The sequence below is a fragment of the Doryrhamphus excisus genome, linkage group LG20, assembly GCF_037039965.1.
Source record: "Doryrhamphus excisus strain RoL-2023G ecotype Guam linkage group LG20, RoL_Dexc_Guam_v1.1, whole genome shotgun sequence".
NCBI lineage: Eukaryota > Metazoa > Chordata > Actinopteri > Syngnathiformes > Syngnathidae > Doryrhamphus > Doryrhamphus excisus.
The window spans coordinates 8,553,539-8,567,078 of NC_136376.1; the positions used below are offsets into that span (position 1 = coordinate 8,553,539).

At 42.4% G+C, this 13,540-nt stretch overlaps 2 protein-coding genes across 5 annotated transcripts in view; one reads left to right on the forward strand and one right to left on the reverse strand.

Moving 5' to 3' along the window:
* Positions 1-3,472: 3,472 nt before the first annotated feature.
* slc29a3 (solute carrier family 29 member 3) lies at positions 3,473-9,170 on the forward strand. Its single transcript, XM_058058474.2, has 7 exons — positions 3,473-3,635; positions 4,329-4,420; positions 4,491-4,809; positions 5,127-5,209; positions 6,181-6,407; positions 6,511-6,673; positions 7,862-9,170. Exons 3-7 carry the CDS (start codon positions 4,552-4,554, stop codon positions 8,472-8,474), a joined length of 1,344 nt encoding a protein of 447 aa, XP_057914457.2. The 5' UTR covers positions 3,473-3,635; positions 4,329-4,420; positions 4,491-4,551; the 3' UTR covers positions 8,475-9,170.
* A 90-nt stretch (positions 9,171-9,260) lies between these two features.
* The window catches only part of unc5b (unc-5 netrin receptor B), a 142,522-nt gene continuing 138,242 nt past the window's right edge, over positions 9,261-13,540 (reverse strand). For all 4 annotated transcript variants that reach the window (XM_058058493.2, XM_058058494.2, XM_058058492.2 and 1 more), the window contains 2 exons: positions 13,331-13,509; positions 9,261-11,508 (listed from right to left, as the gene is read on the reverse strand). In XM_058058493.2, coding sequence (XP_057914476.2) covers positions 11,343-11,508; positions 13,331-13,509 — 345 coding nt within the window. In that variant the 3' untranslated portion in view covers positions 9,261-11,342. The remainder of the gene's footprint in view (positions 11,509-13,330; positions 13,510-13,540) is intronic.

The following is a 13,540-nucleotide window of genomic DNA, read 5'->3' on the forward strand; positions in this document are numbered from 1 at the left end:
CCCAGATGTCTCAACACTTTCCTTGCTGACAGACTTTTTTTTTTCAAGCATGAAAACACAGACGCATACAGAACAGCAGCCTCTTAACTACCCTCATACTGCAGAGATGCACATTCCACAGCAGAGTAAGAGGAAGGCGAGGAAGGCATGGAAAACACACCGAACAAGTGAATGGGGAGGGATTCAAGTCGTGAGAAAAATGTTGTGACATGTTGGGATTTTCACTGAATGTGTGCTAGTTTTCCCCTACTTCCCAATCTAGCCAGAAAATATAAATTCGGCAACTCAAAAAGAGCAAATTCAGGACAGCTGCGGACCTGAAAAAACATGTGAAAATTGCAAAAGTGGCGTGTTTTTTTTTTGTGTGCTATTTTTGGCTCCTCCCGGGATTCCCAATGGAAGTATAGTACGTTTTCAGCAACTCGCGGACCAGAAAAGTGTATTATCAAAAAAGGCTGAAAATGACCCAGCAGGAAAGTGGCGTTTCTTGCCACTTTCAGGTTCTGCCAGGACTACAAGTCAATGCAAGGCATGGCAAGTTTATTTATAGAGCACCATTCACACACAAAGTGATTTATAGTGCATTACATAAAAGGAGGCTAAAACCTCTTCATAAAAATTGTTTTATTCATTCATTCATTCATTTTATACCATTTATCCTCACAAAGGTCGCGGGGGTGCTATCCCAGCTGTCTTCGGGCGAGAGGCGGGGTACACCCTGGACTAGTCGCCAGCCAATCACAGGGCACATATAGACAAACAACCATTCACACTCACATTCATACCTATGGACAATTTGGAGTCGCCAATTAACCTAGCATGTTTTTGGAATGTGGGAGGAAACCGGAGTACCCGGAGAAAACCCACGCTTTCCCGGGAAGAACATGCAAACTCCACACAGAGATGACCGAGGGTGGAAACCTCTCCTAGCGGTGATGCTTGCGTGCTAACCACTCGTCCACCGTGTAGCCGAAATCGTTTTATAAAAACATAAAATCATTCAAACAGTACTGGACTAATATGCTCACATTTCCTGTTTCTAGTCAGGACTCGAGCAGCAGCATTCTGAATGCAGTGAGAAGGTCGTTACAGTAGTCTCTCTAAATCTGACTTGGACACTATTCCCTTCATTTTGGCAATGCTTTCAAGTGGTAAAAAGCTGTTGATGTTATTGAGTTAATGTTGCTGTTAAAGTTCAGTTCTAGTCTAGTCTGAGTCTCAAGGCGACTAGAGAAAACTTTCTCTTTGTTTCTGTGGGCCAAAGACATTGATTTTAGTTTTGAGTTTAGCTCGAGAAAGTTGTTTAGCATCTGCACACTTATCGTTTTGATGTGGTGACAAAGTAAATCCGCAGGACCGTGTTCACCTTCCGTCGGTGATACATACTGTAGATCTGAGTGTCATCTGGACACATTGCAACTGGCCTAAAGGGAGCATGTACAGACTGCACAATAGCGACCCCTGGGGAACCCCACAAGTCATTTGGTCTGAGACACATTTACCAATTCCAACAAAGTACTTCCTGTCCTCCACATAGGACTTGAACATTTTAGAGCTGTACCAGAGATTCACACCCAGTTTTCTGAACTCTGTAAAAAAAATCACCAGGTCAACTGTGTCAAAAACAGCGCTCAGGTTTAGCAGAACTGAAAGTGAGACTTTGCCTGCATCTGTGTTCAAACGGATATCATTTGTCAACTTGATCAGAGCTGTCTCTGTGTTGTGGTGGGGTCCAAAGCCTGATTGGAAAGTATTAAACACATTGTAAGAGAGAAGAAAGTCAGTAAGCTGTTGGTATACAAGTTTTTCTAAGACTTCTAGTGGCAGGTTTGATATGCGGCAAGAGTTGCTCAGGACTGTGGAATCAAGACTGCTCTTCTTCAGAAGAAGCTTAATGACAGCAGTTAGTAGGGCTTTTGGAAATGATCCAGCCTGGAGCAAGATGTTAAGTGGATGAGTGAGTTGCGGTAGCATACTGACCAGCACAGACTTTAGAAATCTAGTGGGTAACGCATCAAGGCACCATGATGACAGACTCAGGTGGGTGCCAGGCCTGTGGTAAGGCCTGTGGTGAAGGTGAAGGAGGAGTTCTGCATCTAACACCGGAGGTCTGGATTCTGGGTGGCACAGTTGTGGTAGCTGTGGTTGAATCCTTTGCAGGTTTCTTGGGTGGCAAGGCTTCTCTCTGTGGTCCAGGCCCATTGTAATGCCTCAGAGCGTGGAGGAGATTATCCGTCAGTCTCACCCCACCTCTGTTCTTTAGTCACAAAACACAAATGAAAGGCCAATGACAACGCAAGTGCTGTTACAAAATAAATACAAAATAGGGGCCTGGCCCCTCAGTTTGAAAACCACTGCTGTAATTCATTTTAATTAAACAAATGCCCTTGTTGACGTTTGAGTGGACAACAAATACATTAATTTCTAGGACATTTTGATATGTAAACTGAAAAACTTTGAGAAACCATTAAGGCAACGCTTTTCTTACAAGGTGTACTTTAGTATTATTATCATTATTACTGTCTGCCTCACTAGACTTTTTGTTATTTTCTGCTGGTTGAGACTGAAGGAGCACATCTGCTGCTGCTAGCTATAGCTTCAATGTTAAGCATTCGTCATAGCTTAGTTGTTAGATTATTAGCCCCTAACAACAGTCAGCAACTAGATCATAACAATGCACTTACGTGTCTTTCTTTTTTTCCTCCCTTTCTTTACTTTGTTTTTTATTTTCTACCGCACTGGGATAACTTATCATTGTCTCTATCGCTCAAGTCAGGAACTTCGTGGCCGATAAACAAACAAACTTCGCGGCTCGAGCTGATAGGCTGATAGGGCTGTGCCGGGGGCCCTTAAGGGGGTTGCTACTTCGTTGTTTCATAATTGCATCCTAAAGGCCCAGTGTTGTCGTTTCTGTGCAGTATAGTATTAGCACTTGGGGCAGTCGGTCTCTCAGGCCTCCCTAGCGGGGCCCCCTAACAGCCCGGGCAGCAAGCAAATGCCAGGTTTGGCTGTTGGCACGCCCCGCCTTTAAACCACTTTACATTGTAAACACATCTCTGTTTGAAAAAAGAAAGTCTTTTTTCCTCTCACCCAAGCAGTTGCAAAAATGGATGAAAGAACTGACACTAGAAACCCTTGTGAACCGCACAACTACTGTAGCATATTGTTTTCATCTAAGGAGGTTAAAGACAGTCAAATTGAAACTATAACAAAACCCACAATTGAACCACAAATTATTATTATTATATGCAATACTTTATTTTTGAACATCACCACCGGAACATCCGGTGCTTCAGCTGCGATTATGTCAGAAAATTGCAGTTTTGCAGAAAATTCGGTTTTATGTTATTTAATATTGTTACAAAAATATTGTGATTAGATTTTAAATTTTAGATTAGATTTTCCCACGTAAATAATTCCTGTTTTAGACAGTTTGGACAAATACGTTTGCCAGCGCTTTTATTCTGAAATGACACACCGGAAATGGAATATGTTGCTAGACAATGGCATGATTTGGTTCTAGTGTCTCGTGTTTATCGCCACCCTTGAGCAGAAAATGCATGAAGACAGAAGGATAGTTGTGTCTCTGTGACAGGACAACACATAAGGAACAGCAGAGAACTTAGCAACATAAGGTATGTTTGTATATTTATGGAATAGCATCAAACGGATTTTCTGAATGTGTGAGAGTGTAGTATCCAAACGTGTTAGCTAGTTAGTTTTGTCCATGTAACCAACACATTAGCATTGTACTTAAAGGAGCACAGCAGCATTTGTAAGAAATGTGGACGCAGTGAAAACATTTTCGAAGTCTGAAAATGATTTGTGTACAGGATTGAGATAGTATGCCTGACACTGCTTTTTCCAGACGTCGTGTCATGTGAATACTACTTCCTCATTACATGCCTTTACTACTTGCTTTGTGCTTATTTAGCGTATACTTACCTTGTGTGTGACGTTCGTTGTGCCTTGGAATTGGCAGCTCCATTACACCCTATACACCCTTCATTCATTTTCTACCGCTTATCCTCACAAGGGTCGTAGGGGGTGCTGGAGCCTATCCCAGCTGTCTATGTACACCCTGGACTGGTGGCCAGCCAATCACAGGGCACATATAGACAAACAACCATTCACACTCACATTCATACCTATGGACAATTTGGACAAAACCCACACATGCACGGGGAGAACATGCAAACTCCACACAGAGATGGCCGAGGGTGGAATTGGACTCGGGTCTCCAAACTGTGAGGCCTGTATGCTAACCACTCATCCGCCATGCACTCGATTACAGTTCTTAATTGGTTCTATTTCTTCTCTTATTTCAGCTTTATTCATCACACTTGGTACAAGTTGAAGAAACCTCCCCAAGACCATGGTCCTAATACCGGTATTGGTTTTTCTGCACCAGCAACTAAAAGTAAGCTTCTTCATTAACTCACATTTCAAGTTAACTTTGACTTCAACTTGCATTGTTTTTAAATTCACAGATTTCCATGTGACAATTTCTGTCCTTTTTGGCCCGTCTACGTGAGCGTGCTACGTGTACAAATGGATGGACCAAGGAGCCTCAACGCCGCCTATATACCAGTCCCCCTTGACAGCCACACTTCATCAGAGGATGAAGACAGCGATGATCAGACCCTGGCCATACGCTACTCTCCAGATGATCGCTACTGTTTGGTGTATATCATCTTCTTCCTCATGGGCATTGGCTCTCTGCTGCCATGGAACTTCTTCATCACGGCTAAAAGCTACTGGCTTTATAAAATGAGTAACAGCACCGAGGAGCAACGATCTGACCTCAGTGTGAGTATGACCAATAGGAGGGCTCCATACTGAAACGCTATGCACAGTAGAATCTTTGTGTGTGTATGTGTGTATCAAAGGGATGCATGTGACTGGCTGGGGAGGGTGTCCTTTGATATGCTACCAATGTGTACTGCAACACATAAACAATATTGAATCCCAGCTAGCTAGCATGGTAGCTAAATTTCATGGTTTGTCTCACGATTTTTACATTTTCCACATTTTTTTATGATTCTGCAATTGTGGCGGGTGCAAATTGTCAAGCAACTTTATGAATATATATATATATATATTTTTTTTTCTCTGTCTATTCACAGGACTACTTTGAAAGCTACCTGACGTTTGCCTCCACAGTGCCCTCGGTGCTGTGTTTGATTCTCAACTACATCTTCATTAACAGGTCACTTGCACCACTGCAATACATACATTACACGACCCATGAAATGTACAACTACAGCAATCACACTATAGTCATTATAGAACTTTGCAACAAAACTTTTCAGTTTTTAGCATTTGAACTTGCCCGAGCAAAATTCAATTCCCTGCATGCCAGTTGAAAAAGGTTGTTAGGCAACACTACAGACTGTTAGACATAGCATATAACTGAAACTTCATTCATGGCCGTGGGGGTGCTGGAGCCTATCCCTTGTTAAGGCCTTTAAGGGCTACATAAATAAACTTGATTTGACTTGACTTGGGGCGGCACGGTGGTCGAGTGGTTAGCACGCAGACCTCACAGCTAGGAGACCAGGGTTCTACCCTCGCCCATCTCTGTGTGGAGTTTGCATGTTCTCCCCGTGCATGCGTGGGTTTTCTCCGGGTACTCCGGTTTCCTCCCACATTCCAAAAACATGCTAGTTTAATTGGCGACTCCAAATTGTCCATAGGTATGAATGTGAGTGTGAATGGTTGTTTGTCTATATGTGCCCTGTGATTGGCTGGCCACCAGTCCAGGGTGTACCCCGCCTCTTGCCCAAAGACAGCTGGGAAAAGCGGTAGAAAATGAATGAATGATTTGACTTGACTTAATGACCATTCATTCATTCATTCATCCATCCATTTTCTATACTGATTGTCCTCTCAAGGGTCTCGGGTTATCCCAGTTGTTTTCAGGCGAGAGGCCGGGTACTCACTGGACTGGTCGCCAGCCAATCACAGGGCACATATAGACAAACAACCATTCACACTCACATTCATACCTATGGACAATTTGGAGTCGCCAATTAACCTAGCATGTTTTTGGAATGTGGGAGGAAACTGGAGTACTACAGAGATGGCCACTTTTTTTCCGACAATGAAATCATATTTGTGTTATATTTCAACCGTGTCATCACTCCGCCCCCTTTTTTTTGTATCTTTTGTTTTTTTCAGAGTCTCCCCAAATGTGCGCATCCTGTCTTCTCTCTTTGTCATCCTGTTTGTGTTTGTGGTGACCACGGTGCTGGTGAAGGTGGACGTGTCCCACTGCAAGGTGGAGTTCTTTGCGGGCACACTTGCCAGTGTGGCCATCGTCAGTGGAGCTTCCAACGTCTTCTGTGGCAGCGTGTTTGGTATCAGCGGTTACTTCCCCATGAGGATCTCTCAAGCCATCATAGCAGGTAGCGTCTACTACTTACAACAGGGCTGTCTTAAAAAACTGTTAAATCTTAATGTATAGTACCTGTAAAGTACATTGTTGATTGGGTGTACATTGTGTGTCAGGTCAGGCCATGGGAGGAACTCTGAGTGCTGTAGCATCAGTAGTGGACCTTGCACTGGCAGAGGACGTGACAGACAGCGCTCTGGCATACTTCTTGACTGCAGACATCTTCATTCTACTCTGCATCTTTGCATACCTGCTTCTACCTAAGCTGGCCTTTTCAAGGTACACAGCGAACTAAGACGCTTGGTATTCACTAGCTGTCATTGATTTCAGTACAGTGTTTATCTCGTTTATCGTGGGGGGTAGGTTCCCCAAAAGAGCCTGCAATAAGTTGAATCTGCAAAGTAGCTAATGAGTATATATTTTTTCACATGTGTTTTAGACCTACAAAGGCTCTCACTATACACTTTATACACGTTTCATACAGGCATTGACACAATTTTGAAAATTTTGTTTGAATTTCAATGATCAGGCAATAAGTTGGACACAAATTTTGAAGTGACTCATGCGCATTTCACTATGACAGTGCTTCATCGTCCTGGCGCCGTTCGACTGTAGCGTTTTTGTATCCTTGTTAAAACCTATCGCTTCTGTCCTTGTATATTTCTCACACTACAAGCTCCTTCTGTTTCTTCTATTGTTTACGGTATTGGTGGTTAGCAAGCAGCTCCCACGGTTAGCTACTTTGGTAGCCATGACCATAACAGCAGACAGCACTAAGGCGATTGATAGACAATGGTCTACAGCCAATCAGGACACAGAATTCGATGTGCAGTGCAGACATGAAAGAGAACTACAAACACTCAACTTAATAAAATGTAATTATTCTTAAAGGGCCAATGTCTGCCTGTAACAGCATTCATATGCTATTAAAGGGGATACGTTTTCCACTTTTCTGACCTATAAATGTAGTTATAATGTTGTATTCTGTTGTATATTGAGGAGATGAGAAGCCTGAGGTTAAGCTCATACTTCATTAGTCACACAGTGATGGAAATTCATGCGTTACAGGAGCACAAGATGGAGACGATAACAGCTTCACCCAGTAAACAACATAAACTGTAAGGGTCACATGTTGTCCTGAGGTGAACCTTTCTGTACCGCTTATCCTTACTAGGGATGCGGGGGGGTTTGCTGGAGCCTATGTCAGCTGACTTTGGGCTGACTTGGTCACCAGCCAATCACAGGGCACATATAGACAAACAACCATTCACACTCACATTCATACCTATGGACAATTTGGAGTCGCCAATTAACCTAGCATGTTTTTGGAATGTGGGAGGAAACTGGAATACCCGGAGAAAAAACACGCATGCACGGGGAGAACATGCAAACTCCACACAGAGATGGTCGTGAATTATTCATAAAAAAATAAATAATGCTAACTATTGGTGTTCATTCTCCATGCAGACACTACATGATGGTCGTCCCATTCACCATCCCAGGAGAAGATAGTGAAGGAGCAGCATCCTTTCACATCCCACCATTGAAGCTAATCCTCAGGAAGACGTGGGTTCTCGGTCTGAGCGTCTTCTATGTGTTTTGCGTGACCATCATGGTGTTTCCTGCGGTGTCATCCGGCATCCAGTCCGTCCACAAGGACAGCGGAAGCCCATGGACCACCACCTACTTTGTCCCCCTCACCGGTTTCCTCCTGTACAACGTAGCGGACTTCTGCGGCAGGCAGGCCACGGCCTGGCTGCAAGTCCCAGGCCCCACCAGCCTAGTTCTACCTGCACTAGTGCTTTGCAGATCCGCCTTGGTGCCACTCGTCATCTTCTGTAACTACCAACCCAGAGACCACCTCCACACTGTTCTGTTCCATCATGATGTCTACCCCATGGTCTTTAACTGCCTGCTAGGTCTCTCCAATGGCTACTTGGGTACTCTACCAATGATCTATGGACCAAAGGTGGTTCCACGAGAGCAGGCAGAGGCCACAGGAGTGGTCATGTCCTTCTTCCTCACTCTTGGACTCGCAGTTGGATCTGCTCTATCGCTTGTTCTTGTGCACGCTATTTAATTCTGTTATTTTACTACACAAAGGAAAATTGCATCTTACATATTTTCATACTCATTTTAACAAGTGTTGATTTGTTCCAAAGAGCCTTCTGCAATGGGAGCTACACCCAAACCTTCAGACCTCATATTATAATCATTATATTAGCCTGAAAATATACATACAGTATATCTACATTGTATTTATTTTACACACGTCTATGCAAATACACTGTTTACGTTCTTTTTTTTTAAAAAACATATTGTTCATCATCACTGATTTTGGTACTTCAACAGTAACTGCAATATTTTTTTGTCGCCAAAGGGAAGCATAGAACCATTTGGGAAAAATGAATAGGTGTAATTACAACATTGACCAGTTGAGGGCGGTACAGGGCAAGAATTGCCCCCTTTGAGACTTCACTTTTTAATGCAAAGACTTCCATTAAATTGAAATCCACTACTTTAACAGCAATCAATCATGAAATTGTACAGTCTGATTTTTTTTTACTTCTATACAAGAGATAAAAATTCAAATATGTCTATAATTATATAACACTGTGTTTTTGTATATATTAAAATGCTGTACTTGAAAGTGGAAGACATGGTACAATTGTGTTGAAGTATTTGGCGCTGAATGACTTAATTCAATATAACAAATAAAAATGTGAAATGTGGTGCTTCTTCAACTGCCAATTGCAGATTTATTTAATAAACTACCAGAAAAAAATGTGCAGTAAATATTTTTTTTCCAGTATAACCAAAGCCATGTTTATTACTTCTCAATGGAAAATACTATAGAAATTGAACTTGAGTAGACTTTAGTCATTGTACAACTTGAATAACCATGTAGATTTACTAACCATTCGTAGGCACTTGACCAGGGATGATAAATAATTAATCACCAAATAAATTAAAATTAATTTTATAATTTTGCCGGTTTCCATATATTGCCATGTTCATACGTGTCTTTTCCTTGGCGTGTTCGATCCATAAAACAACTGCACAAATGGAGTGAGCCCTTTTCTAAATGACAAACCACACAATCATTTTTTTTTAAACTAAGAAATATAATTTATTGCATAAAAATTATATTTAGTTACAGGTAAGAAGGCTAGCTGTTTATTTACAATTGGTACTTTACAGAGAGATAAAATGTCACTGAAATAACATTTGCTTTTCTTACAATTTTTTTGTAAAAATTATGATTTTTTTTTTATTTAAAGAAAGGCTTACTTCTTTTGAAGGGGAGCAAGTTCCGGACTTCCACCTGCAGCAAAACCACACCAAAGCTACATTGAACGATCCAATAATAAATACTGGTTACACTTCCATTCCTGCATTGTACTGAACTGGTGTTGAGAACTTCACAAGGTACAACACTTATACCCTATTATGCTTTTTTTTTTTTTTTTTTTTTTTTTTTTAAATAGTCATCCATCCAGAAAAAAAGTTAAGCATTCTTGTTTTTGTTTGATATAAAATCAAAAACCCTGTCTTTTATGCTTGTATTTGAAAAAATAGAATTACTCTTCCAGGAAAGCAAAAGAAGTCCAAATGCTTTTCTTCTCTTTTGCACTTGCATAGAGCACTTACCAAGATGCACACACACACACACACACACACACACACTCAATCTAATGGGGTAATGCAAGCTTTTTTTCTAATGTGGACCAGCCAAAAAATCCACATACTAAAGTTGGCATGTCAACACACACACATTACATTTCCAGTTCATTCACACAAAGCAGCAACATGACTCGCTGCTGAAGAGGAGTGATACTGCCATTGTTTTGGTTTTGGGATTTCAAACATATGAAGACTTTGAGTGTGTTCTTTGTCCTCCTTGCTAACACTGCTGACGAAAAAAAATAGCTTGAGGAATCCTGACCACAAAGCAGGCAGATTAGGAAAACACAAACAAGGGAAAAAGAGAGACTTCATGAAGCTACAAATGACTTGATTGAAATATTTTGAGGTTGAGGTAAAAGTTATACGCTTTTGCCGCTTTGTTTCTGCAAAGCGTAACGAATCATTGTGATTTATGCAAACACATAAAAGTAGAAAACGGCGACTGCTGTGTTGTTGAACGTACGCCATTGCTTGCTTTAAAGAGGACAGCAATGACAAACAATATGGATAATAACTTAAAAGAGCGTTCCCTGTTGGAAACTTTGAAAGAATGACCAGAAAACTCTTGCAATTTGTTATGAGAGTAGATGGGAGTGCGGCATAAAGGAGATTACAGCCAACCCCCCCCCCCCTTGTAAGTTGCAATGATGAATATATGCAGAGGCTTTGAGGCATTTTTGTTAGTACAATAGAAAGAGTCGTTGGTTGGACTTTTGAGAGATAAGCATGGAGGCTTTCTCTCACACATCCATCCTCGTTTGATTCGTCTGCAGCGGCAAATCCGAGCCGATTAATGACCACTTTATCCGTGTCTTTTGAGTGCGTCTGCAGCCGGAGGCGGTCGCGCACAGGTTGATTCCGCCCACGACGACAATGGAGATTTGCATTGGGGACGAAAACAAAAAAAAACGACTGGCCCCCCCGAGGTGAGATGGCGTTCAATCATGCGCTTCCATGCTGCCGCTCAAACACCAGTAATCCCACGTTTTCCTGTTTGTTGCTTTGTGCATACATTCTTTTTTTTTGTTTGTTTTCTATCCGGGAAAACAGCTTTTCTGTACATCAACATGGTCACTTGCTGACTTGGTAAGAAGAAAAAACTGCTTCGTTAAGTTCTGAAAACGGGTGAAGGGAAGTGAAAAAGAGGTAATAAGAGTACAAGTCCGAGAGCAACTAAAGCGCCATCCGCGTGTACTTAGTAGGTATTCATAGGCAGGTGTGTTATCGTCATTCCTGTTTGCCCGTCTTCTTCCTCCACCAATCAACAATCCCCATCTGTCGTCATGACAACTAGCACTTCGCTTTTTCCCATCTCTTCCAACGCCGTCGCCAGAGAGACCAGGTCTGCGTCACCTTGGTGACAAGCTTCCCACAAGTCCAGTAGGACACCTGTGGGGCTGGGCTTTGTTGCAAAGTAGTTCAAATACCTGAGATGGGGGCAAAAGGAAAGAAAATATGTCAGTAGAAAGTTTATTTTTTAATTACAAGACTTCAATATGAATACATTCCTGCAGGGAAATGGATGGATGGACGAGCTTCTGCCCACGCCGAGCTAAAACTCAAATTCCCCACGCCACCGAAACACATTTAACACACCAGCATATTTCTTATTGATCTACTATATTGGATAATATGAATGTAAAAGATGAATATGAAGTGTTATTTCCTGTCTAGAGGCCTTTTAGAAACTTGTAACCAGGTTTCCTATGCTCTTTCTACACAAATATTACATATTATAAACAATGGTAATGGTAATGGTTTTATTTCATTTGAACATGCATCAGATTACAATTGAATGCATCACATAATCAGTTGACAGTTCCACATGTCCAAAAGGAGTAGGAAGAAGCAAAAGCTTATTAAATCCTACCCCTCCATTTGGTACTTTTACAATCAGTAACATTTGTTCACTTCCTGCTTTCCTAATATAGTTTACATTTTTTATTTTATTTTATTTTTGTCACAAACTTACCTCGGCCGCAATAAACAAGGGATTACTGTATTTCGGATTAAAATTATTCCCAATATATGTCCCGGGAATTGAGTGTCCAAACAAAGCATCCATACATTGGTGACTAAGTCTCTGTGAGTCAGTTGGGACACTACAGACAAATTCCACTCCAAGAGGCCTTCAAGCACACTGCGTCAACAGGAAATATGAATGTAGGTAGGATGCTTTAACACAGGTTGCAGGGGGGAAGGGTTTAACAGAGACACATTACAAAGAGTGAGGCGGGTCAATGTATGTAATGATGATTGGACCTGCTATGAAGTTTACAATTAAGTTGAGTTAAGTGTTAAAAATAGACCATTTTACAGGCATAGTCTTGGTTTTTAATAATTCGCTAGTGGTGATGGTCCTGGAAATGAACCCCCACAAAAATCAGGTCGACTGTCTTGACTTTTTAAGTCTTTTTATACTTAAAAGTCAATTACAAACTGTAGGGGGAGCCCTGGAGCAAACTTTACACTGAATATTCATTCATTCATTTTCTATTGTTATCCTCATGAGGGTCACAGGGGTAACGGGGGTGCTGGAGCCTATGCCAGCTGACTTCTGGATTTCTGACCCTGAACTGGTCGCCAGCCAATCACAGGGCACATATAGACAAACAACCATTCACACTCACATTCATACCTATGGACAATTTGGAGTCGCCAATTAACCTAGCATGTTTTTGGAATGGGGCTGCATGGCGGTTGAGTGGTTAGCGCGCAGACCTGACAGCTAGGAGACCAGGGTTCAATTCCACCCTCGGCCATCTCTGTGTGGAGTTTGCATGTTCTCCCCGTGCATGCGTGGGTTTTCTCCGGGTACTCCGGTTTCCTCCCACATTCCAAAAACATGCTAGGTTAATTGGCGACTCCAAATTGTCCATAGGTATGAATGTGAGTGTGAATGGTTGTTTGTCTATATGTGCCCTGTGATTGGCTGGCGACCAGTCCAGGGTGTACCCCGCCTCTCGCCCGAAGACAGCTGGGAAAGGCTCCAGCACCCCCCACGCCCCTCGTGAGGAAAAGCGGTAGAAAATGAATGAATGAATGTTTTTGGAATGTGGGAGGAAACCGGAGTACCCGGAGAAAACCCACGCATGCACGGGGAGAACATGCAAACTCCACACAGAGATAGCCGAGGGTGGGATTGAACTCGGGTCTCCTAGCTGCGAGGTCTCCGTGCTAACCACTCGACCACCATGCAGCCTATGAGCTGTGCAAATGTGCAAAAGATAAACAAATCTTAGTGCTGACCTGTCGAAGCCTAAACTGCGTGCTAGTAGTCTCCAGTCACACCCTCGGGCGCTGGGTGCGTCCAAACTGGCGCAGATCTTCTGGCGGATGGACTCAGGCAGGCGGAAGGCATATGGTCCTACTTGAGAAGAGGGCAGACAGGAGCCTGCGGAGGGGTGGGGAGAGTGCGGTGGGAGTGTCTGGATGGAATGAGAAGACAAGTTAGAAGAG